Source organism: Pseudorca crassidens, chromosome 16 (assembly GCF_039906515.1).
Source record: "Pseudorca crassidens isolate mPseCra1 chromosome 16, mPseCra1.hap1, whole genome shotgun sequence".
Taxonomy (NCBI): domain Eukaryota; kingdom Metazoa; phylum Chordata; class Mammalia; order Artiodactyla; family Delphinidae; genus Pseudorca; species Pseudorca crassidens.
Window position 1 is genome coordinate 29,536,320 of NC_090311.1, and position 24,222 is coordinate 29,560,541.

At 52.4% G+C, this 24,222-nt stretch overlaps 1 protein-coding gene across 10 annotated transcripts in view; it reads left to right on the forward strand.

The window, feature by feature from the left end:
- The first annotated feature begins 708 nt into the window (after positions 1 to 708).
- HPS1 (HPS1 biogenesis of lysosomal organelles complex 3 subunit 1) overlaps positions 709 to 24,222 on the forward strand; it is a 32,567-nt gene continuing 9,053 nt past the window's right edge. The window contains exons 1-21 of one of the 10 annotated variants that reach the window (XR_010935829.1): positions 725 to 1,000; positions 2,305 to 2,411; positions 4,119 to 4,235; positions 7,642 to 7,779; positions 8,000 to 8,142; positions 8,523 to 8,631; positions 10,910 to 11,070; positions 11,556 to 11,658; positions 12,289 to 12,384; positions 12,557 to 12,626; positions 14,062 to 14,117; positions 15,369 to 15,536; positions 15,631 to 15,810; positions 16,910 to 16,971; positions 17,469 to 17,603; positions 17,690 to 17,754; positions 18,775 to 18,920; positions 20,994 to 21,107; positions 22,520 to 22,628; positions 22,791 to 22,873; positions 23,372 to 23,416. Coding sequence is in view for 9 of the 10 variants with exons in the window: in XM_067709752.1 (XP_067565853.1) it covers positions 4,119 to 4,235; positions 7,642 to 7,779; positions 8,000 to 8,142; positions 8,523 to 8,631; positions 10,910 to 11,070; positions 11,556 to 11,658; positions 12,289 to 12,384; positions 12,557 to 12,626; positions 14,062 to 14,117; positions 15,369 to 15,536; positions 15,631 to 15,810; positions 16,910 to 16,971; positions 17,469 to 17,603; positions 17,690 to 17,754; positions 18,775 to 18,920; positions 20,994 to 21,107; positions 22,791 to 22,873; positions 23,372 to 23,534 (2,109 nt within the window). In the remaining variant the exon portion in view is untranslated. The other 9 variants (XM_067709756.1, XM_067709752.1, XM_067709751.1 and 6 more) reach the window with 9 other exon arrangements.

The window sequence follows — 24,222 nt, forward strand, 5'->3', positions numbered from 1 at the left end:
CTCGCAGGTGGCACCAGGGCACTAAGGGGTGGCTTGGGTGGGAATTTCATCCCTTCCATTATCTTCATCAGCTCCCCCCACCTTCAGCCACTACACATACAATTTAAGAGACTAGCAAACACAGGTTCAAAACAAAGACCCTGATGTGCACCCCTATCCCCAAAATGGATTGAGAACCCTTATGAAGAAAGTCCAGCGGTGGTACTCTGGGGGTAACTGCGTCCTTCTGCAGGTTGCCTCTCCTCTCAAGGAGCTGAGGGAAACCGGTGACAGAAGGGCAGCTCCCACCCAGAACTGCAGCTCAGCAAGAAAAGCCAGAGGGTGGGGAAGAGCCCAGCGGGGCGCCGGGAAACCTGCGTTCTGATCCTAACTCGGCCCCTCAACAAGTTATTTCTTCTCTCTGGGCGTCAGTTTCCTGTCCTGTAAATGGAGACTTCCCTAGTACCTCGGTGGGGAGTGGCTTGAGCTAAGGCAGGTTGCAGGGCCGGAAGCAGCAGGTGCCTCTGACGGCTGCCTGCAAAGTCCCCCACACTATGGGCCTCGGTGCCCTCCTTGTTGACGGGAGGAATGTGGCCACCGCCCGGCAGGAGTCAAAGCGCCGGAGTCAGGGTTCGCTGGGCCCGGCCTCCGAGCGGAAGCAAAGCGAACAACAGGCAGAGGCGTAAGCCAAGCAAAGGCGGGGCGGGCTTCCAGTCCCTCCCCGGGCGTCACGTGGGCGGTCACGTGGCCACACCCGGAAGCGCGCCCGCGAGCTCCTGGCAGGCTGGCCGGTGTCTGGGTACTACGCGGTATGTGGGCCTCCGGCGCTGTCGGAGGGCCTCGGTAGTCGGTGGGGCTTACTCCGGGACCCTGGCGCTTCCCTCCCGGAAGTGGGGGCGTCTCCACCTCCAGCCTCACCCACCCGGCGTGGGGCCGTGGGCCCGTCGCCTCACCTCTCGGAGCCAGAGTTACTGCAGCTACGAAGTGGGGCAGTAGTCACAAGCCGGGCCTTCTTCCCAGGGTATCTGTGAGGTTCGGGGGACTTGGGGGTGAAACTGCTGCATAAACTGTAAAGTGCAGGGCAAACTGGAAGGCCTGCCATTCGGCGGGCGCGCCCTGCAGGTCTTCACTCCTGCGTCCTCCAGCCCATCAGGGGCAAGGACGAGGCTGTGAGCGTGTGGGCTGCTGGCAGGCAGGGGCGGCGGCCATAGGGGCAGTTTGCTGGGAGGATGGCGAATATGGGCGTGGGGGGCGTTTCCCCAGGTTGCCCCGGCGCCATCTGGGGCTCCAGTGAGTCCTGTGTTCCCTCAGAGCATAAATGATCAGAAAATAACATAATCAGATAATAATAATAATCAGAAAATAACACCGGTGAGGTTCTCTTTCCAGCAAACTTGTGGAATAAAAGTAGAACCTAACGTCCACTAAAGAGCATTTCCATTCTTCTGGGAATATGGCGTTAAGGTCAATCATGCTGGTGATGTAGTGGGTCTCATGTTGCACAAGATGCTGAGCCCCTAACAGCCCTTTCTTGTGTCTTGTTTGTTTACAATGTTTGGTTTCCTAATTAAGCTAAAGCTTTATATTGTTCCTGCTTTTTATCATCAAAATATGAGTGATTCTGAAACCAGTTTAGTTCACGTGTTATTTGAGGAGGGGAAGCTGGGAAGTAAGAATAACGAGCCCCCACCCCACCTCTGTGTAAGAAAGTTTGCTAGGGGTGTGTCTGCCTGGTTACTCCCAGGCTCTCACTAGAACCCTGGAGGGAGGTGGAGCCAGAGGTTGAGGCTCAGAGAGGTTTAAGTGTCTTGGCAAAGACAAAACTAGAACCGGGTCTCCCCTGGCGGTTGTATTGCTTTACTGCCATTCATTGCATTACCCTAGGATACCTCCTCTCTTCCCCAGGACTGCTTTTCTGTCTCCCTGGGATGTGCTATGCTGTTTCCCAATAGTCACTCATAGCAGGCTTCCCGGGGCTGCTCAGGGTGGGTTTGCTGACCACACCATGGCTCAGAGTGACCCATGGGGAAGTGAGAATGCTCAGAAGGAAACAGTAGGTGAGAATTAATGTTTGTGGACACGTGCTATGGCCAAAGGACTGTGCTTGCCGGGTTCGTGTTCTCCATTGTGGGAGGGCAGGGTGGGCAGAATGTGGGGCACTTGGACACCTCCTGGCCGAGGGGAGTATGTTCTGAGCAGAAGGCCTTAGAGCCAGAGAGAGACCTTTGACCACTCTGTCCTTCACCAGCTTGTCCACTCCTGGGAACAGGCAGCAGCTGGAACGAGAGCCTCTGCTTGCCCTCATGACCTCCCTGTTTTAAGCAGGACCTGGGATGCTATGCTGCTCTCCATGAACTGGTCACTGAGTCTGTCTACCACAGCCCTTTCTGAATCTTTGGCTGTCTGGAAGCTCCGCTGTGCTCCTTGCCAAGGTAGATGATCCTGCCTGAGATGGAGGCAGGCAGCACCCACCCTGGGGCTACTCGGGCTCTGGGAGGTGGACAGGGTGAGGTAGGTAGTAGACTGAGCTCTCGCCGGCTGTGCAGAGTCATCTCATCTCCATCCCCTATCCCAGCTCTGCATCCTGATGTCAACTTTGCCTGTTCTGTCCTTCCTCCCTTGCATCCAGGAGGTCATCATGGCCTACCAAGTCTCTAAGCTACACCTCTTGAATCAGCCCCTTCCTCCCCTGGCCTCCACCAAGGAGTGGACCCACATTACCCCGCAGCAGGACAATAGCCTCCGTAACCTTGACCCCACCCATCCATGATCCACACCCTTACCAGCCTACGGGGGCTCTCTGCTGTTCACAGCCTCCATTCTCCAGCCCACTGTTCTCCAGCCCATGCACTCCCTTCCCGTCAAGCCCACCTGCCCTCGTCCAGCAACCTTTCCTTCACACTCCATTGCTCTCCCAGTCTCTGCCTAGTGTTTAGCAATTCCATGGGACTAGGATACATTCTTTGTTTTTCACTGTGCTGGAAACACCATCAAGCTAGGTTCTCCGAGTTAAAGTTGATAAACCAACTAGAGATTTGGGAGGAATTGGGTAAGTACCACTAAGCTGGTCACGTAGGGGATCCTGAAGAATGTTACTGAGTCTGAGGCCTCGAGATGCTATGATCCTGTTGAGGAAGCTGGACATCCACCATGGAAGAGTTAGAACAGAGCTTCCTCATCATTATCACGTCCTAGCACGTGGGTGATGAGTGCATATCTGTGTGACATGCTGAGCTATAGGAGAAGGTTTGAAGCCCTTGACTGGAGCAAGCAGCTGGCCTGACAGCTCTGGCTTCACCAGGCATGGTCAGGCTTCCCTAAGCGCTGAGAAGATCAATGTCTTGCTGCACCTCACAGGGCCAAGGCCCAGCATGGGAAGCTCTGGATTAAGAATCTACCAGTTGGTGAATGTGAAAACCCATTGTATATAGTCAAGCATTATAATGTGTGGCACAGAGGGTACATGTGTGGGTGCTGGGGAAGGAGGTCTGGACGGGCAGGAGATACTGGTGGAGGTGGCTGAGGAAGCAGCAGCTAAGCAGGAGTGAGAATGAGCCGTGGCCAAGGTCACATTGCCTTTGTGTCCACCAGAGCAGGAGGAACTTGTGAATCAAACTCCTGTAATACTGAACCCCCTGCCTGTGGGCTTTGAAGCTCGTCCTCTGGAGCTACCTGTGACTTGAGGAGAAGCACATTTTTTCTGGACTTCCTGGAAGGAGGTGCACCAGCCGCCCTCCATTCCAGACCAGGCCCTGCCTGCCTGTCCCCCTTGTACAGTTGACCCCGTGCTCAGATCAAGAGCTGGGTCCTTCCTTGCCTTTGGTCCCAGTAGGCTGGTGGTGGGTCTGATGCTGTGTTCAGAGAGGCCAGATAACACAGGAAAGAGCCCCAGCCTTGGCATTAGACAGGCCTGGGTTTGGATCCCACTTCTGTCACTTAAAAATAGGAGTAACTGAAGATTCCTGCTTAGCCCAGTTGCTGTGAGGGTGGCGCAGAGTAACACCAGGAGGGCCCTCGTCGTGCCTGGCGCACAGTAAAGGCCAGTAGGTGTTTGCGGGATTATGATCCTGTTCATTACTCAGGCCAAGCCTATGGATGTGGGGCTGGGAGGTGACCTTGACCTTGCTTCTCCCTGGCAGATGAAGTGCGTCTTGGTGGCCACAGAGGGTGCAGACGTCCTCTTCTACTGGATGGACGAGGAGTTTGAAGAGAGTCTGCGGCTGAAGTTTGGGCAGTCGGAGAATGAGGGAGAAGGGGTGAGTGCAGGGTAGGAGGGACGGATGGGAGGGAACAACCCAGAACTACCAGGAGGCAGGAGAGCCTGTCCACCTGTCCTGGCCCAGCCAGAGGGATGAACACGGCATTGTGTGTGGCCCGGCGCCCCTCGCTCCTGCGCACCCTTAGAGGTCAGCCCTTGATGCTCTCCAGTGACCCACCCCCACCCTATGAAGAAATTTTCATTTCCTTCATGACTAATGATTTTGAGCATCTTCTCATGTGCTTATTTGCCATCTTTATGTCTTCTTTAATGAAATGTCTGTTCAAATCTTTTTGCCTAGTTTTCATTGGGTTGATTGTTTCTTATTATTCCTACTGAGTTTTGAGAGTTTCCTAGATATGGATATGTCCTTTTGTAGATCTACGTTGTGCAAATATTTTCTTTCAGTCTGTGTCTTGTCTTCGCATCTGCTTCACAGTACCTTTCAAAAAGCAGAAGTTTTTAATTTTGATAACTCCATGTTTTCCATTTTTTGCTTTTATGGATCACACTTTTGGTGTCATATCTAAGAAATCTTTGCCCAACCCAAGATCACAAAGAGTTTTCCCCACATATTCTTCTGGAAGTTTTATAGTTTTAGGTTTTATATTCAGTCTAATGATCCATTTTGAATTTTGGTATGTGGTGTAAAGTATAAAGTTTATTTTTTTGCATGTGGATATCCATTTTAACGCTTTAATATCACAACTCAGAGACAGTTGTCATTTTCACTTAGATAATTTCTGCTCTACATTCTAAAGGAGTAATTTATTTTGAAATTTTTTCCAGATCAATTTTGGATTAAAAACTTTTGTATTGGGGATGCAGTAGACAGTTCTTGCATTTCTGCAGCCACACAGACTGGTTGCCTCTCAGTGCCCTTCCTGCTCCAGTGAGCCTGGTCATCAGCCGGACCAACTCCACATCAGCAAGTTCACCTCGACATCGCTGATACTCTTTAGGAATGATACGACGTGTCAGAGATCATAGGCATTTAAGCGGTCTTATTTAAGCTAAAAAACAGGTCTATCTGTTAGGCTCTTTTATTTTTTAGCAGTCAATATGTATAATTTTTTAATTTAAGAATTTTAAAGTATTTTAGTTCTTAAACCACTATATCAACTTGGTCAATTTAAGAGGCAAACTATTTGATAGTGTTTCTCTTCCTCTTTATTAAAAACCTCATAAAGGAACAAACTCCTGACTTTTCAGTTCCTAAATGACTAAGGTAAAGAAAAAAAGTCTTCAAAGTTTTATTTTTCAAGTATCCAACACTTTTCTTTCCTGATCCTATGGATAATGTGAACTAATTGTAGAAAATTTGGGAAATAACAGAAATAGTTTTTAAATGACCCATAATTCTACTACCCTGAGCTATTAGCTCTTCAATATATTTTCTTTGGCTCTTTATCGTTTATAAATAGTTGGGATCATACCACACTTACAATTTTATTTCCTGGTTTTTTTTTTTTTTCACTTGCCATTATAGGAAAAGCATTATTCCATTTTGTTAAATATTCTCAAAAGCATAAATCTTAATGGAAACATTATATTCAATATATGAATAAATGTAGCATCATTTATTTAACCATTTCCCCAGTATTGGACATGTATATTGCTTTTAGTTTGCTATAGCTATTGCTGTTGGGAACATTTGTGCTTGAATTTTATCCCACATCTCATTATTTCCTTAGGATAAATTCCTAAAAGTAGAATCATCGATTCAAAAGCCATTCAAAGATACTGTACCACTTTATGATCGCACCAAGTAATATAGGAGAATTCTCTTTACACTCTAGCTACACAAAGATTATAATTTCCCCCCAACCAAAAGAATTCTTGCTACACCTATATCCCTACAGAAAAAGCTACTACTTTTAAAGTGAGTTGCTATACACCATCTAGGTTTTTAAGTGACATTTCTATTAACATGATTGGTTCGTGATGGTTCAAGAATATTGTCGTACATGAATAATTCAACCAACGTTTGCCTATGTGAAGGGATATTCATTCAACGAATACTAATCGAGAATGGACTGTTTACAGTGAACATGGCAACGTGACCCTGCACTTGTGGAATTCAGAGTCTAAAGAAAATGAGCCAGGTGGCAAATAAACACCACGGGTTTATTTCACAGGTGTGCGGTGGGCAGGCTGGGGTGGTGTGGCCTGGGGTGGTCAGGAGAGGAGCTGCCTGCCTGAGTGGAGACCTGTCGCAGGTGACTGACAGCCTCCACAGCAGTGGACACGGCGCTGGGCTCCTAAACGTTGAGTCTGTGGGAGGAAACGACACCCCTCGTGACGCGGACCCCCTTGTATTTTAAGTGCCGCACAGTACCCCTGGCTGCTTGCCTGTTCTTCTGAAGGCAAGGTCTTACTCAGCTCCTTGTGTACAAGTTAAAATTAGGACTCCGCTTTCTCCCTGTTTCAGTCGAGGCTCCTGAGATCAGCATGGGGAAGGTCAGCTGTCTCCTCCTATCTTTTCATTCCAGTGTTGAGAACTTGAGTTATTACCATTCCCTTGGCTTTATCCCATCTTTATTCCCAGACCTTCAGCAAATTTGTCCAGTTTCTTTTTGGTTTTGTCTGTTTGTTCTGTTTCTTATTTGGAGGTCAGAGAGAATGGATGAGTGAAGAGATTATAAAAGTAAAAGCATACTTGTTACTGAAATAGGGAAAGTACAGAAAGATGTAAAAACTGGGGGGAAGATCATTCCTGATCCTTCTCTTCAGAAGCAGTAACTTTAATAGTGTGAATTTCTCATTGGTTTTTCAATACCTTGTTTTTTTTATCATTTGAAAATACAGAGCATTCACAACCATTTTTTTAAACATTACATTGTATCATAGGAATTTTCCATGTCACTGAAACACTCTAATATTTTAAGTGCTATATATTCTCCCATCATTCAGATGTACTGTTGTTTATTTAACTCTTTCCCTGGTACTGGACATTTACATTCTTTCCAGTTGCTTCTACTATAAATTACGCTGTAGGGAACATTTTTGCGCATGTATCTCTGCCTCATTTCTGATTATTTTCCTTAGGATACATTCCCCAAAGGGAACTTAACTGCAACAAAGGGCATGGACTTTGGTACACATACTGAACTTTCTTAGAGTTGGCCAGCTCTCTATTAAATGCCCCAAACATTCCTCTATGGAAATGTGGCCTAATTCCTTAATGTTTCCTTCTAGAATCACAGCCTGAGCAGCACAATTAGCTGCCTGACCCTTCCCAGCCTTCCTAACTACTACCCAAGTGTCTCCCTGTCAGGACAGTGATAGCCTCCCAGGTGGGTCTAGAACTATGGAGCCCTTGATGGCAAGGCCTGGGTCTTGTCCATTCCTTTGTCCCAGGGTCTGGCACACTAAGCAGTATTATTCTCTATCCCCTCTTGCAGCTTCCCGCCCTGGAGGACCAGCTCAGCACCCTCCTGGCCCCAGTCATTATCTCCTCTATGACGATGCTGGAGAAGCTCTCAGACACATACACCTGCTTCTCGACGGAAAATGGCAACTACCTGTACGTCCTTCACCTGGTGAGCGTGCGGCCCTGGGGCCCGTGTTCCTCTTCCCTCGGCTCCTTGGGCAGTCCACACGCCTCCTCCTCATCTTGAACCTCAGACTCTTTTAGAAGGCAGAAGCTGCATCTTAACAAAATCCCCTGGGAGCTGAGCCCCCCTCGCTGTCCCCAGAGATCAGGGGAGGTGAGGGGGTCCCCTGGGGCTGGCTGACACCCACTGACCGCTGTGCCTGCAGTTTGGAGAGTGCCTGTTCATTGCCATCAATGGAGACCACACCGAGGGCGAGGGGGACCTGCGGCAGAAGCTGTGCGTGCTCAAGTACCTTTTCGAGGTGCACTTCGGGCTGGTTACCATGGACGGCCAGCTCATCCGAAAGGAGTGAGTCCCCTGGGTGCTGTGCTGATCCCCTCTCAAGGCCAGGCGGTGTGCACCCAGCCTCAGTGAAGCTGCCTGTCACACTCTGTCCCTGGCCTCTTCCTGGGTCTCTCTAGCTGGCTGTTGTCATGTGTGTGTGTGTGAGAGAGGTTGAGAAGTGAGGCGATCTGCTCAGGCGCCCACCTCTTGCTTCCGTGCCCATCCCACTTGGCTCTACAGAGAGGGCAGAGCCCGACACACCCCCTCTGTGCTGTGTGGGCTCCTGCAGGGGTCTGGTCATGTCACATGAGCTTGCCTGGCGCTGGCAGTGATGTCAGGCCGCTCCTTTGGCTGAAGCTGGGGACAGCCGGCTTTCTTATGGGTCTCCCCTGCTCTGCCCCCAGGCTGCGGCCCCCGGACCTGGGGCAGCGTGTGCAGGTGTGGGAGCACTTCCAGAGCCTGCTGTGGACCTACGGCCGCCTGCGGCAGCAGGAGCAGTGTTTCGCTGTGGAGGTGACTGCTGGGTGCGGGAGTCCTCGGGCCACAGAGATGTCAGGTCAGAGGGGCTGAGCAGCATTAAGACCATGTTTTGACACCACCCTCCCCTCCATGAGTGAGGACACAGGCAGTGCCTCAAGCCCATGCATTTCTGAGGGTTGCTCTTTCTGGCCACATGCTGGGCTGGGCACACTGATGGGCCTCCCTATCTTAACACAGCTAGATTTTGGATAAAATGGACGTTTTAATGCAGTTTTTGGGCTCTCAGTAAATTATGGAAATCTCTGAAGATAGCCCCCTCCACTCTGATCACCCCCCAAATTATATTGAGCTGAAACTAGAGTGGAAAGTAGTGAAAAATAAGCAGCACTAAAGGCAAGATTGCCCGAGTGCAGATGACGGTACCAACACTACAACCAGAAAACTAAACCTTAGGCCAACAGCGACAGGGGAGCTGAGCCTGCAACTCCTACTTAAGCCCAGACCTGAAGAGTAAGGTGGCCGTCAGCAGCACCCGCTTGCTCCTTGTATAGACAAACACAGATTCTCTCTAAGTCGGTGATTCTCACACTCCGTGTGCATCAGAATCGTCTGGAGGACTTGTTAGATATAGGTTTCTGGGCCTCACTTTTCTCATTGACTGTGGGGGCCAAGGGTGGGAGGCTCTACAATGTGCGTTTCTAACTAGCTCCCAGGTGATGCTGGTTATGCTGGTCTGGGAGCTACATGTTGAAAGCCGTTGATTTTGAGGACAGGTTAAACGCAGACAAATACGAGCTCACAGTTTAACAGTCAGATGCACAAGAGAATAAGCCACCATGAGTAGGAGTCAGGGAAATCAATCACCAGCAGATGTAGATCCCAAGGAGCTTGATACACTAGAATTTTTAGGTACAGGACATAAAACAACCAGGAAATATTTGCAGACATAAAAGCTAGGGAGAAACCCCATATAGATGTTTTAGAAGTGAAAACATAATTGTTAAAATGAAAACCTTAAGAGATGGGTTAAATAATAGATGAGACATAGCTGGAAAGAGAATTAGTGAACAGGAAAATAGATCTGAAGGAATTCATTTTCACACCCCACTCATTCAGTCTTCCAGTAAACATATAGTACCTCGCATATGCTAAGAGGTGTGCCAGGCCCTGGGAATACAGAGATGAATAAAGTCTCTGCCCTTGAGGGGAAATCAGCCATTCATATGTACTAAAAACAATAAAGTGTACTGGGTGCTGCCAGGTTGGGTTTCTCAAAATCCATGATGGCACAGAGGTTGGCGTGGTCAACTCCTTCTGAGGCATCAGCAAAAGGCTTCTTGTAGGAGGTGACCTAATGCAGTTAAGATAAAATCCACAGTCCTTACCAAGCCTATCAGGCCCTGTATGATCCACCACTGCCTGTCTTGCCCCAGCCTCATCTCATGCCTCTCTTGTCCTTACTCACCATGCACTGCCCACCCGGGACTTCTTCCCATTTCCGGGGCACTCTGTGTTCAACTCTGTCCAGTGTGGTAGTCATTAGCTACATGTCTTTGTTGAATGTTTGAAGTATAGTTAGTCCAAATTGAGTTATGCTATACCTGTAAAATATACACTGGATATTGATGACTTAGGACAAAAAAGGAATGTCAAATGCAAAAAAAAAAAAAGTAGAATGTCAAATAGGATTATTAACTATCCCATTAATAATGCTTTTATTCCTTATGTTGAAATGATAATATTTTAGATGTATTAGGTTAAATCAATTATTAAAATTAATTTCACTTTTTACTTTTTAATGTAGTTACTAGAAAATTTTAAATTACGTGTAGGGGTTGCCTTTGTAATCAGTTAGGCAGCACTGCTCCAAACTCTGTCTCCACCTCAAGGCCTTTGCATGTGCTCTTTCCTCAGCTTGCGGCATTCGCCCCTCCCTCCTTCTCTGACGGGGGTTTCTTGTTCTCTAGATATCAGTTTAAAGGTCACCTCCTCAGGGACATTTTCTTTGAACACCCTACACACTTAGGTCTCTGCTCTTCTTCTCTAGTCCAATACTGTATATTTCCTACACAGCAGTTGTTAGCACTTATTTTATCTCTTTCTCTGCATATTGTCTGTCTCATCCACTAGAGTCTAGTGACCACACTAAGGCCCAGAAGGGCAGACTCTGTGCTGGTCCGAGCCTCCCTGTTCCCAAGCATCTGGCACATGGTGTGTGCTCACTGTGGCCTGAGTGAATGTATTGCCATCCTGGGGCTGGAGCGGGAGGTGTGGGGGTGATGTGACTTCCTCTCCCTGCCCGCATGCCCAGGCTGTGGAGCGGCTGATCCACCCTCAGCTATGTGAGCTGTGCATCGAGGTGCTGGAGCGGCACGTCGTCCAGGCCATCAACTCCAGCCCTGGGCGGGCTGGCGAGGAGGCCCTGCATGCCTTCCTGCTCGTGCACTCCAAGTTGCTGGCTTTCTACTCCAGGTGAGTCCAAGGGCCCCAGCATGGGGTGGCCCGGAGGCCCTGGGTCCCCTCACCTTCACCCTTTCTTATCCCCCCTACCTGAAAAGCACCACCTCCTGGGCCAGGGAAACCTTCCAGACCCATCTCTTCCAGGAAGCCTTCTTAGATTCTTCAGTTCTTCTCCCCCTCTCAGCTCACTTCCTTCTCTGAATTATTTCTTCCTGGAACACTGTCTCAGAATCTTAATTTAGGGTTTCCTGATATGCTGTTACTCGTCCCTGGTGGTTTTCCACTGGTAATTTTTTTTTTTCAACACAACCAAGTTCTATTTTTTAAATGGATGAGTTACTTTCTCCAGAAAGGATGAGGTCAGCGGGCACATTTGTAAACTCCTTGAGGGCAGGGATCATGCTCCAGACTCCCTTAACTTACTTGCCCCTGTCCACTGCCACCTGTGGGCTGGGGGCAGCGGGCACACGCTGACCTGCTGCCTGTTCTCTCCACAGCCACAGCGCCGGCTCCTTGCGCCCACCCGACCTCCTTGCCCTCATCCTTCTGGTGCAGGACCTCTACCCCAGCGAGAGCATGGCGGAGGACAGCGACACCCAGGTCTCGGGGCAGCTCTCTGGGCAGCAGGAGGCCTTCAGGAAGGCGACTTGGAAAACCAGTCAGGAGAGTGCTGGGCAGGCTGCTGGGGAGGCTGTGGTTTCCAAGTCACAGTCCTGGGCATGTGGCTGGGCATGACTTTTTTCCAGCTGCTTTCAGATGTGAGGGGAATTCTAGAATGCATGTAGTTTAGTGGGTTAAAAGTGCAGATTTTTGGAGTCCCAAAAATAGTCCCAACATAGTCCCAACTTTACCACTCAGCTGTTTGCTGTGCAAGTACTTACCCCATCTGAACCTTGATTCCCTTATCTGTGCAATGGGACAACGATGGCATCTACCTCTCAGGGTTGTCATGAGGAATAAAGGAAACAGTTTACCTAGAGCTCAGCAGTGCCTGGGGTATAGTGAACACTCTCAGTAAGTGCTGGCAGTGGTTTGGGTGCCAATGTGTTGGACTTTCTGGAATTTCTAAAATTGAAACATCCCTGGAAAGTGAGGGCGCACACCCAGGGCTGCACAGTGGAGTGTGCGCAGGGGCTAGCGGCCCCCGCCCCCCCAGGGCTGCGCTGTGAAGTGCAGGAGGCAGAGGAGCCAGGCAGGCAGCTCTAACTAGCATCCCCGGATCTGTTGCAGCCTTCCCCACAGAGGCCCCTCCGCAGCCAGAGCATCCCCGTGCAGCAGGCCTGGAGCTCTTGTTCTGCAGACCCAACCAGGAGTTCTGCAGGGACTGTATGTGCTATGTTCTGGGGAGGGGTGGGAGGGGTGGGAGGGAGGGGGAGGGGTGGGAGGGAGGGGGAGGGGAGGGGAGGCTCAGCCTCTCCCCAGAGAGCAGGGACCAGGGTCGAGCCCCCTGGGAGAGCCTCTCTGAGACCTCAACCCAGCTGCCCCTTCTCCCTCCCAGGAGACAGACAGCCTCTCCCTCCCTGAGGAGTATTTCACACCAGCTCCTTCTCCCGGGGAGCAGAGTTCAGGTGAGACCTGGAGAGGAGGAGGGGCACAGGACAGGGACCTGGAGAAGGCAAGGCGGATAGGCAGCCCTGGGAGAATCTGTCTTAGGGTTCAGTGGATCCCAACGCCCTGTAAGGGTCCAGGCACAGACACCCAAATTCCTAGAGCCCAGGACACTGTGTGCAGCAAACCCTCTGTCTACCCTTCCGGCTCCAGCTTGAATTCAAGGACTGTTAAGGCCACTCAAAGGATCCCTAAAATTTTTTATGACAAGTTGATATCATTTAAAAATTCATCTCTCATATATGTGCTCTTTGCCTTCTCTTTCTTTTTTATAATTAATAAGTAATCAAATAAGTAATAATCATTTTATTTCTAGTACAGTGATTTAAAATATAAATATTCAGTCTATATGGTTTATAGCTTACCTGCTTTTCCAAAGTATGTGGGTAAACAATAAAAAGAAACGAAAAATATTAGAAATATTATTAACAAAACAAAAAAGGAGCCTGGGACCCCTGAGACCATGTGCCAATTCTTCCCTGCTTGTCCATTTCTCTGTGGCTGGGATCATAACTGTCCTGGGTTCTCTAAACTCTCCACGAGCCCAAAACGTCAAAAAGCACTACTTTGGGGTAATGGCTGAAGTTCCATTTTCTTCTCACTGCTCCCTTCCCTCATTCCTCCTCCTGGCCCCTTTCTCTCAGTAGTTTTTTCATGCCTCAAAGCTGTAAATAATGCTTGTTCCACAGTGCACGGAACTCACAGCTTACAAATGGGTGGAGTTGCATTCATCCATTCGTAAGTCAGGTGTTTGAAACACAGACACAGGCTTCCCCAGAAAAACATGATTATAAATGATAGTTATTTGCAATGAAATACACGAGAGAGCACTATTATTACAAGCCTACAATATTTCAAATATGCGGTTGGTTCAGCTGGTTTTTGTGAGCTGACCTAGGAAAGGAAATCTAGTTCAGTTCCCAGCACATAGTAGATACTCAGTTAAAGTTTGCTGATTGATTAAATAAATGGGGAACTGTAGACAGTGTGTGCTGCCTCCCAGTGAAGAGGCACTGTTATAGCCAGGGAGGGGCCTGAAGGGTTAGGGAGGGCAGAAACAAGGAGGGGATTGGGGACCGAGGAGGGGGTTGAGGGACACCCCCCCACACCGCCAGGTACACGTGCAGGAGCTCCTCCCCGCAGCCCACTGGGGCATCAGGGAGCCTCTCTTCCCCAGCCCAGGCTGCTCTAGCTCTGGTACCTCTGAGCTTGCCCTGCACTCACCAGTTTGGGATAGGATGAGAAGGGGAAGTCTCCCCAGCTCACACTAATGTGCGTGAGCTGCTGATGGCATGGGGCCATCTCTGCTCCATCCTCCCCTGCTGACAGGCTGTTGGGCCAGTATTTACATTTTGCCATTATTTATGTTGTTATGTTAATACCTATGGCCTGCAGGTAGCACAGTCTGGCTGGATGGGGGTACCCCTCCCACTGATGATCCCCATGTCCAGGTGAGTTTCTCCTGGGGGGCTCGGGGGTGGGGGGGTTTGGCCGGGGCGCCAGCTGATCTGAGATGATGCAGTGAGCACTGGAGACTCTGAGGGCTTCTCCTGGGGTGACTCTCCAGCCACGCTGGCCTTCCTGTGCCCTCTCACGGCTGGCCAGCCAGTGCAGGGGCAGGGGGAGTGGTGGATGAGGGTGACCGCCTCCCTCCCCTCCCCCTCCCCCAGACATCTGGCCTCCACTCCTGAGAAATCCCCACCCTCACTGTTCTTGGGAGGAAAGTCCAGCTTAATTTTTAATGGTTTCTAAATGATAAAGTAAATACGTTCATTGTAGAAAAATTGGGATAAACAGAAGTAAAATACGGAAAAGGAAAAAGATCACTCTCAGATCCCAGCCCCAGATGTTAACTACTATTAAGATTTTGGAGTGTTTCCTTCTAGTCTTTCTATGACTTTATATGTGCATTGACACATACACACACGACATATATATTTTTTCTTTTACTAAATTTGAATCCTGATGTGCTTCGTTATTCTTTCTGTTTTTGAGCATTTTCGCATTAACTAGGCGCTCCTCAGCAGTGTGCTTCTTAACAAGGCTGTTCAGGGTGCATTGCGTGCGCACGTTATTGTTTACTTAGCAAATTCCTGGACAGCCAGTGTGTTGTACGGAGTCCTCTGCTGTTATCGGAAGACTTCCTTATAGAGAAGTTTCTGTGGCATCCCTAACGATTTCCTTAATTCTTTGCTTTTGCCCGTAAAGACTTTGTTACTCAGAGCCCTCGTAAGGCTGGTTGTCTTGCTTGTTTAGCCCTGTTATGCCCCACTTGCCCCCCTTGAATGACTGTCGGGATGTCCTGAAGGTGGTGAAATGACAGGTGTTAATCAGCTTTAAATGCTTCGTGTACAGAAAGCTGTAGAGGAGCCTCCTCCCCTTCATGCCACCCCACGCCGGCTGCTTTTCCCACCTTTCTTGTCCTTTCTTACCACCCGCTACCCCCGTGTGGTATCCAGTCCTGACTCCCGGCAGAAGGGCCCCGAGGATGTTGAGAGAGAGGGGCAGCAGGACAGGAGCTGCCAGGGCAGCCGCAGCAGAGCACAGGGATTTAGGAACTGGGATTTCTTGGGGCTAGAAAAGTTTATGCCTCGTGGTTCACAGGGAGGACGGCAAGTGGGCAGCTGTGGGTGGACCCAATGTGGGGAGGAGGCCAGACGCCTGCCCACCCCTTCCTGCTGACAGCTCCTCTTCCTCCGCAGATGGCTGAGGACACCCTCCAGATGCTGGTCCCTCGCTCCCCAGGACCCTCCAGCCCCAGAAGGATTTTCCTGGATGCCACCGTGAAAGAGAGCTACTGCCCCATGGTGCCCCACACCATGTACTGCCTGCCGCTGTGGCCAGGCATCAACATGGTGCTCCTGACCAAGGTATGAGCACTCCCGCCTGCCCTGGCAACGCCCTAGCCTAGATGCCCGCCCCACGGCTGCCCCTGTCTGCCCTGCCCTGCTCTCCTAACCTTAGAGCCCCAGTACGGCCCTGGCCCTGGCCCTGTACCAGCTGCTGGATGGGTTTTCTCTACTGGAGAAGAAGCTGAAGGAGGGGCAGGAGGCCGGGAGTGCCCTGCGGTCCCACCCCCTCATGGGGGACCTACGCCAGAGGATGGACAAGTTTGTCAAGAATCGAGGTGGGCAAGAGCTTCAGGTGAGACGCAAGCCCTGGACACCCCACCTTGGGGAGAGGGCGCAGGGCCCATTCTGTCCACACTAGGTGAGGGGCCCAGGCTCTGGGCCCTGCCCCACCCCACCGTGGGCTTGTGATCCTTGTTTCCCCCATTAGGAAACAGAAACAGAAACTTCCAGCAGTGGCACTTGACATTTCCAAAACGTTTTTGTGTGACAAGTTATAGCTCCCATTTTTCAGATGAGGAAACCCAGGCTCACATAGATGGTGATTTGGCCAAAGTTACTGGACTGGTGAGCAGTGGAGCCAGAGCCCAACTCGAGGGCTCAGCGACGGCCAGCAGTCTGCCCGCCACACCCCTCACCACCTGGCTGGTCTCAGACGTGCAGGACACAGGGAGGCCGCTGCGCCCACAGGGGGCGTAGAACCCAGGTTGGGAGATGAGGCCAAGACCCTGGGACAGTGCGCAAGCAGAGCAGGAAACGGGGCACAGCCCAGGCCGGAGCCTGGGGGGGAGCTCTCAAGGGTAGAACACTGGGCTGAGATCTGAGGCCACTCGTGTAGCTGGCAGGGCTCAAGGAACTGAGATTCGTTGTGCACGGAATTTGCACTGGTCTGAAAACGAGCAGAGGGGTTAGAAGAGGCAGAGCAGCCAACTGAAGCCCAGACGCAAATTAATAGTCAGCCCGCAGCGCTCAGCATCTCTCCGTGCCCAGCGCACTCCAGTGAGCACGTGTTAGGATGCAAAGCTCCCCTGAGGGGGGTCAGCACCCCAGCTCTTGCCTGCGTCCGCCTCTCCCTTGAGGCGCCTACCTGTCGCGCTGGCATCATTGGTTTACGGTATCTACCAGCGAGGCGGTGAGCCTGGTACTTGGCACACAGAAACTGCTCTTTAAGTACCTGCCTGCTCAGTGAGTGGCCTGGTGTACAGTGGGGTGCAGGGCGCCGGGGGCCTGCCAGAGGCCTAGCTTGGCTGTGGATGGCAGGTGTGTGCTGGGCCTAAATAAGCCATGGGGGCAGGGCACCTCTTGGAGCCTCTCAGAGCACAAGGCAGGGCGTCCCCTGGGCCTCGCTGTGGGAGTGTTGTCAGGAAGCTGCCTGTCACCTGTCCTCCTTACAGAGCACCTGGCTGGAGTTCAAGACCAAGGCCTTCTCCAGAAGTGAGCCCGGATCATCCTGGCAGTGCGTGGTGGGCTCTGAGGTCAAGGGGGGAGTCGTTTGGACAGAGGAGCAAGTTTCCTCCAGGTCCAGAGGGAGAGGATGCTCAGGAAGGCGCTTCTGAGGGCAGAGGGGGTCCTGGGAGGGCGGGTCCAGCCCACGGATGCTGAGGGGAGGCTGGGAGCAGAGAGGACAGAGATTGAGGAGCAGGGCCTGAGGGCCCGACACGGCCAGCAGAGGCCCGGCTCCAGCACGGACTCAGTGTGTGACCTTGGGCGAGTCACTACCCCTTGTTTCTCCATAAAATAAACCATGAGGTTGGATGAGGTTCTAAGTGCTCAGAGCACACACTGGGGGAAAACTGGGAAGCTGCCTCCTGGCTCAGTGAGGGCCAGGGTGTGGGGCATCAGCTGTGCTGTACGTCAGTCCAGGAGGAGGGTGATCACAGGGGATGGGGTACCATCCTGGGCGTGCCCTCCTAGGGCCCTTCCGGCTGTGACATCTCACCTCTCTGTGCCCAGGCTGCTCCAGGCATGCGGGAGGCTGAAGAGGCAGCTTTGCGCCATCTACCGGCTCAGCTTCCTGACCACGGCTCCGGGCCGGGGAGGCCCCTCCCTGCCCCAGCACCTGCAGGACCAGGTCCAGACGCTCATGCAGTAAGTGTCGGTGTGGCCCCTTGGCGGCCAGGGCAGGAGCTGGGGCGCACCTGACCCCAGCCCTGTTCTCCCTGCTTCCTCGGCAGAGAAAAGCTGGCAGACTGGAAGGACTTCCTGTTGGTGAAGGGCAGGAGGAATGTCACCATGGTGTCATATCCTGATGGCTGGCCCTGAGGAGGCCTTTCGGGACTACCTGCCTCCTCCACCCACTCACTTGAAGGGCTGCGGCTTTGGGGAGAAAGAGCATATATTTCACCACCTCAGCTTCCTTTCTCTGAAGAAAAATGATAGGAGGTAGTGTCCCAGGGGCCTTGTCTGTAGGAACACTCCACAGCTGGAATTTCAGAAAGTCCTGCTCTCCCACGGTTACTTGTGAGAGCCCTGGGGATCGTTTATGTCGGTGTTGTCCAGCCAGCTAGGTGGCAGTGGGTCTCCCACGAGGGACAGGGCCCTGGGGTTGGGTAGGTTTGAGTGGCCACGTCCTCCTTCTTAGAGGTCACAGTACACAGTGGCACGTGAAGGCTCTGAGAAGGCCTGCAGTAAATGTGTTTATTTGTCCCCATTTGAAAAGCCACCTCCAAGACTTACCCTTTTATTACAGAACTAATTTTACCAAATACTGATTTTCCCTGGAACTTTATATGAAACAGCTTTTTCTGTATTAAAATCTCTAAAGGGTGTGGCCTCCTGTCTCTGGAGACTTCGGTCTTCAATGCACAGGTGAGAAGGCCTTGCTAGCCATCAGCCACTGCCCTTCCTCTCAGATGGGAACGTTCCAGCCTCTGGAGATGAAGTGTAGAGGTGAACAGGATCACGGTGAGGCGGGTGGGTGGGCGGCCAGCTAGCCTCACTCTTCAGCTCTATAGCTCTGCTCTCATACCAGCCGCAGCATGTGTATCATTTAAACCCATCCCGCATGAAAATGGTAAAACATGAACATACCATGTTCCTGTTGGGACCAGAACTCCCTGCATTAAATGTGCCAGAGCCAAGGATCCGTTGTATTTGCATCTTAGACCTTCTCAGGGGTGGAGGTTCGACAGTAAAGAGAGACCTGGGAAAGGGGGGGGATCCTGGGGGCGGGTGGCGGGCCTCGCTGGAAGCCTAGGTCGAGGACAGAGGAGCTCCCTCCCTGGTTCTGCCTTAACAAGCACCTTAACTGAAACCCTCACCTACCTGGAAGACTTCCCCGGCCTGGTGCATTTCATCTACGTGGACCGCACCACTGGCCAGATGGTGGCCCCTTCCCTCAGCAGCACTGAAAGGACTTCATCGGAGCTGGGCAGGGGGCCCCTGGCCACCTTCGTCAGAACCAAGGTAACCTGGCCTGGCCTGGGCCCTCTCCTCACGCATCAGATGGGTGTGCTGACCCCTGCCCAGAGGACTAGCCCCCGCCCTCGGGCTCCCGGGAGGCTCTGAGCACCCCCGCCAGAACCCTTCATGGCACTCTTCCTGGTGTCTGCACCCAGCTCTTCAGGCTCCTAAGAATAGTTGCCCATCTTCATCACCCCAGGATGCCGGTCAGCACTCAGGGCCACCGTCCCAGGTGTGTCAGTGTGCCTGGAGCAGCAGAGTCTGGGCAGTGAGTTCAGGGGAGGAAATGGCCAGGGCCTAACTCAGTGCCTGGCATAAATAAGTGCCCGATAAGTGTTGGCTGAGTTCATTAAAACAGAAAGAAGACACATGGGTTAATCAACTTGAGTATCAGAATGTAAAACTAGGTGGTTTCTACGAAGGAACCAGTCTCCAGGGGTCCTTTTCTTTGATTCATCTTCATAGCAAACTAGTATTTTTGGTGGGGAGAACAGAGGACCTCTGCCACTTTCTAAAAAACTATATATTTTCATATACATTGTGTTTACAAATAAGGTGTATCATAATGGTTAAAACAAGATCCTGACAAAAGGCCCGTTGGAGACCCAGCTCTGCCCCTCACTAGCTGTGTAGCTGGGGTATTATGAAGTCTAAGTTTCAGTTTTCTTATGTGTAAAAGAGGATAGTAACTCTAGTGACATCATAGAATTGCTGCGGAGATTATAAGTGTATGAGATGATGCATGTAATATTCTTAACACAGCGTGTGGCACAGACCGCAGCTGGAGTTGGTTGAGCATTTCCTGGTACCATCCTTCCCGGCATCTTCGTCTCCTTCTGGAGCTAGTTGGGGTTATCTTGGTACATTTCTTTTCGTTGTTTTTCTGTGCGGTTTGTTATAGTTGAGATCATTCTGTGTAAGCAGTGTGTTTACCACATTTTCACTTCACTTTATATCTGGTGCATTTCCTCATGTCATTAATTCTTTATCAACGTGGTTATCATCAGCTCCACAATAGTCCATCATGTGAACGTAACGTCATGTACTTAGTTGAACGTTTAGATTGTTCCCAGGCTCTTTCGGTTGTAAGTAATTCTGCGGCACATGCCTCTGGGCATACATCCTTGTCCTCGTCTCTGATTATTTTCTCAATATGGAATCCCAGAAATGGAATTACAAAGGCAAATGGAAGGAGTGTTTTTAAGGTTATTGATACATGTTGTCGAATTGCTTTCCTGAAAAACAGAGCAAACCCGTGTATTTGTTTGCAGGTTTCATTAGACATTGTGTTGTGGGCAGGTTTGGAGTAGCTCCTGTATGCCTGCCGCTAAGCTTTTTCTAAGCTCTTTGGTGAGAGCGCAGCAGGCCTTTCCAGGCCCTGGGAGGTGGGGGAGCAGAGCTGCCCCTGCTGCCAGCTTCCCTAGGGCAGTTCACAGGCAGCGTCAGAAGTCCTTGAATTAGGCAGGAGAATCTCGCGGAGGGGATCTGAGGCACGTTGTCCCTTGGTCACTGTGTTCCCGTCGGTGCCCTTGGTGAGCCCTCGTTCAGACTTCGCCCTGGAGCAGAGGATGTTCCTGGACCAGGGCACTCTGTGCGTTCAAACACTTTTCTAGCAACTTCATGGCATAGAGCCTGTGCCAGAGATCCTCAGTCCTGAGGGGCCCAGGTGAGTGGCTGGCCCTCGACAGCAGGAGGGTTCCAGGGGGCCACCCCCTCATCTTCTCTTAAGTCCCTGGCTCTGTTCTGGCCTGAAAGATGAATCTCTTTATGGCTTGTGTGTATAGTAAAGGTACATAAAGTGTTTATATGTGTATTTTGTCGTCACAGTAACTGGAGGGGTGGCTAGTCCATCCGTGCATCCATCCATCACCCATTTATTATTAAGCTCCTGCTTTGAGCCACGGCTGGGCCCGGACACTAAGGAAGAAGATGAGCAGGAGAGGCCCCTGGCCTTCCAGGAGCTCCTCCTCTGAGTGCTTTTCTCCCCTCGGGATTTGAGAGCCTGAGCCCAGTCCCTGCCGTGGAGAGAGGGCCGCCCCACAGGCTGCAGAGATGAGCACTGTCTCCTCTCCCCAGGTCTGGTCTCTGATCCAGCTGGCACGCAGATACCTGCAGAAGGGCTACACCACGCTGCTGTGCCGCGAGGGGGACTTCTACTGCTCCTATTTCCTGTGGTTCGAGAACGAGATGGTGGGTGTGGCCAGCCCGGGGCAGGGCCGTCCCGAAATGCTTGCTTTCCCTGTGACTCTTGGATCCTTTTCTCCTGGATTCTGTTCAGTCTGTGTCTCCAGCTCTTCTTGTCCCTGGTGGAGCTGACAGCTAAGCCCAGCTGGTTGGCACCCAGAACTCAGGTCCCGTTTGCGCTCAGGCCCCTCCACCCCATTCTCTGAAAATCTCATGCCATTGATTAAGGCAGCATCCAGGTGACATGTGAACAGATGTGCGCCCGCATGAGCAAGGCCGCCCAGCCCGCGCTTCCTCGGTGGTGTTTCAGTGGCATCAGCTGCACTTACAGAGCCCGGCTCCCTGTTCCCATTGTAGAGGCTGATAAACCGAAGCTCAGAGCAGTTAACCAGCCTGCCCAGGGCAAGGCTAGCAGGAAGGCTCAGCTCTCTTGCGTCGGCCGTGTTGGCCAAACCTCACCATTGCTGCAGTATGAGCACGGGTCACAGGAGTTTATTATCTGTGTCCTCCCACCCCCTCGCGCTGTTGCTCTCCCTCACTGTCTCGCTCTGTGTCTCCCCTCTTTCCTCTGCTTTCGTTTCCTTTTTCTCTTCTTGTTTCCTCCTCACTTGTCACCCTTGGCCATCATTCCAGCTCTCTGAGGGCCATTGCTTCTCCCTCCCACATTCCCTTGGCCCCTCGTCCTGTCCTCTCCCCTGCTCGTGCCCTGCCCTCTCTCTGCCCCTGTCAGCGAGCCCTCCTTCCCCCCTTCCTGCACGGCACAGTGCAGCCGTCGGGGTCTCTCACTCTGTTCTCACGGCCTCACATCCGCACAGCCCGTGTGATGGTCGGAGCAGGTGTCACTGACCCCATTTTGCAGATGGAGACGCTGACGCCCTGAGATCAGACACCATGGCCAGGGCCACCGAGGTCCTAGGTGATGATGTCAGAACCCAGGCTCGGCTCTCCTGACCTGCAGGCTCCCATCTTTGCTCTGTGCCTGCCTCAGAAGCGCCCAGGATGTGGGTGTGACCATCACCTTAGCTTCTAGGGAGGGACAGGGCTCCGTGTGTGTGTGTGTGTGCGTGTGCGTGTGTGTGTGTGTGTGTGTGTGTGTGTGTGTGTGTGTGTGTTTAGCCCCACAGGGCAGTAGGCTGTGGTGCGGGGAGACCCAGGTGTGAAGTCTGGCTGCAACTGGGCCACCACCAAGTCCTCCTCCTCCCCTGTGCGGCAGGCCCGGTGAGCACAGCGCCGCAGGAGCCCCGTGAGGGCGCCTGGCACACAGTGGGAGCCCAACAGAGCTTGAGTCCCTTCCCCGCCATGTCCTGCCCTGGGAATACCTGTTGCTTTCAGAGAGAGACTTGGCCTTTGGTAACGCTTTGTTCTTCATGACACGTCCCCGGGTCGTCCTCCCTCACGTGTGCCTGTCGCTGACCCAGGTCCACTGGTTGATGGGACTGAGAGCTACCAGGTGCCGGGCACGACACTCGGAACTTTACATCCATGTCTAATGTTCTTTGGGAGTTTATTCTTATTCCTGCTTCACAGGTGAGAAGACAAGGTAAAAAGAGGCCAGTGCCTTTTCCCAGCACCAGGCACACGCCAAGCAGGGCTGAGCCCGGCCTCAGACCGAGTGTCTGGCTCAAGCCCGTGCTCTTCCCCCCACACCCACCGCCTCCCCACTCAAGACGGCCCTGCCTCCTTCCCCAGGGGTACAAACTCCAGATCATCGAGGTGCCTGTCCTGTCCGATGACTCGGCTCCTGTCGGCATGCTGGGAGGAGACTACTACAGGTGATGCTGATCCAGAGGGCCCTGGGCACAGAGGGGAACAGACGATGGGCGGTCAGTGCCAGTCCCCACAGGGCGTGCAGCCCGTCCTTCAGGAATGTCCCCCTGAGCCTGTCTCCCCTTGTTAGAAGCTCCTCACAGCCAGGCATTCAGTGAGAGGAAGAGAGTGGGGCGCTTGCTGGGGTTCTTCCCGCTGGCACATCGAGGCAGCATTTGCCGGCGTCTCTGCTGGGCTCCTGAAGACCTTCTCTGACGGCTCTGTGTGCCCCATAGATGGGGCCCTGCCATCTAGTGGACCCCATTCCAGGATCAGGAACCCAGAGGGTTGGGCCGTGGCAGCCTGGGGCTGAACCTTGTAAGGTTGGGTCAGCGAGGGGCAGGGAAGGCCTCTCGCCCGGTGCCGGGGCCTAGTGAGGTGACTTTGTACCTGTGCAGTGCCGGGAAGACCCCTTGGCCTGGCTCCCTCCTCAATCCTGTCCTCTTTCCCGCTCCCTCCCCCAGGAAGCTCCTGCGCTACTACAGCAAGGGCCACCCGGCGGAGGCTGTCAGGTGCCGGGAGCTGCTGACCCTCCACCTGTCGGTCATCCCCACGGACGTGCTGGTGCAGCAGGCCGGCGAGCTGGCCCGGCGCCTGGGCGAGGCCTCCCGTGTCCCCCTGCTCTAGGCCAGGGTGGGCTGCCCCCGTGCATCTGCCCGTGCACCCGTTCTCCAGGCCCACCTGGCTTGCAGACATCCCCATGGTGAAGCCTCCTCCTGTGCACGGCAGCCTCCTGAGGGTAGCACAGTCCCCAGGGCGGCCCCAGAGTTTCTTAAAGAAACTCCACTTAGACCAGTCTCCACTCCGGGTGATGAGCAAACCCCCAAGTCCTTCCCTCTGAAGGGAGAGGAGGGCCAGAGGGTTTCTTAGGTCTCTTGAGAACAGCAGTGGCTGTGAGCTTAGACCCAGGACAGCCCCTCTTTCGGATCTGCCTCTCCGTTTACCCCTAGGAGACAAAGGAAGTCCCCACAGCCTGTGGGTGTCTGCTGTTCTCAGAATAGGGAAAGCTTCCCAGGAAGCTGTTTCCCTCCCCAGGTGAAAGGAGCTCTCCTGGCTGGGTTGAACTCCAGCTCTGCCACGCCCCCTCTGCGGCTCTGGGCAAGTTTCCCCACCTCTCAGCCTGTCTCCCCACATTCAGAGTGACGGCACCCGTCTCTCAGGATGGTCGTGGGGCTGCCGGCTGTGGCAGCCACTCAATAAATGCTGGTTATGGTTATTGTTACTGTTCAAGCCCCTGGCCCTTCTCGGTGGCCTCTTTGTGCCCTTCTTGGTTCTTGCCTCTTGCCCCAGCCTCGCCGCAGAGATTCGTGTCACT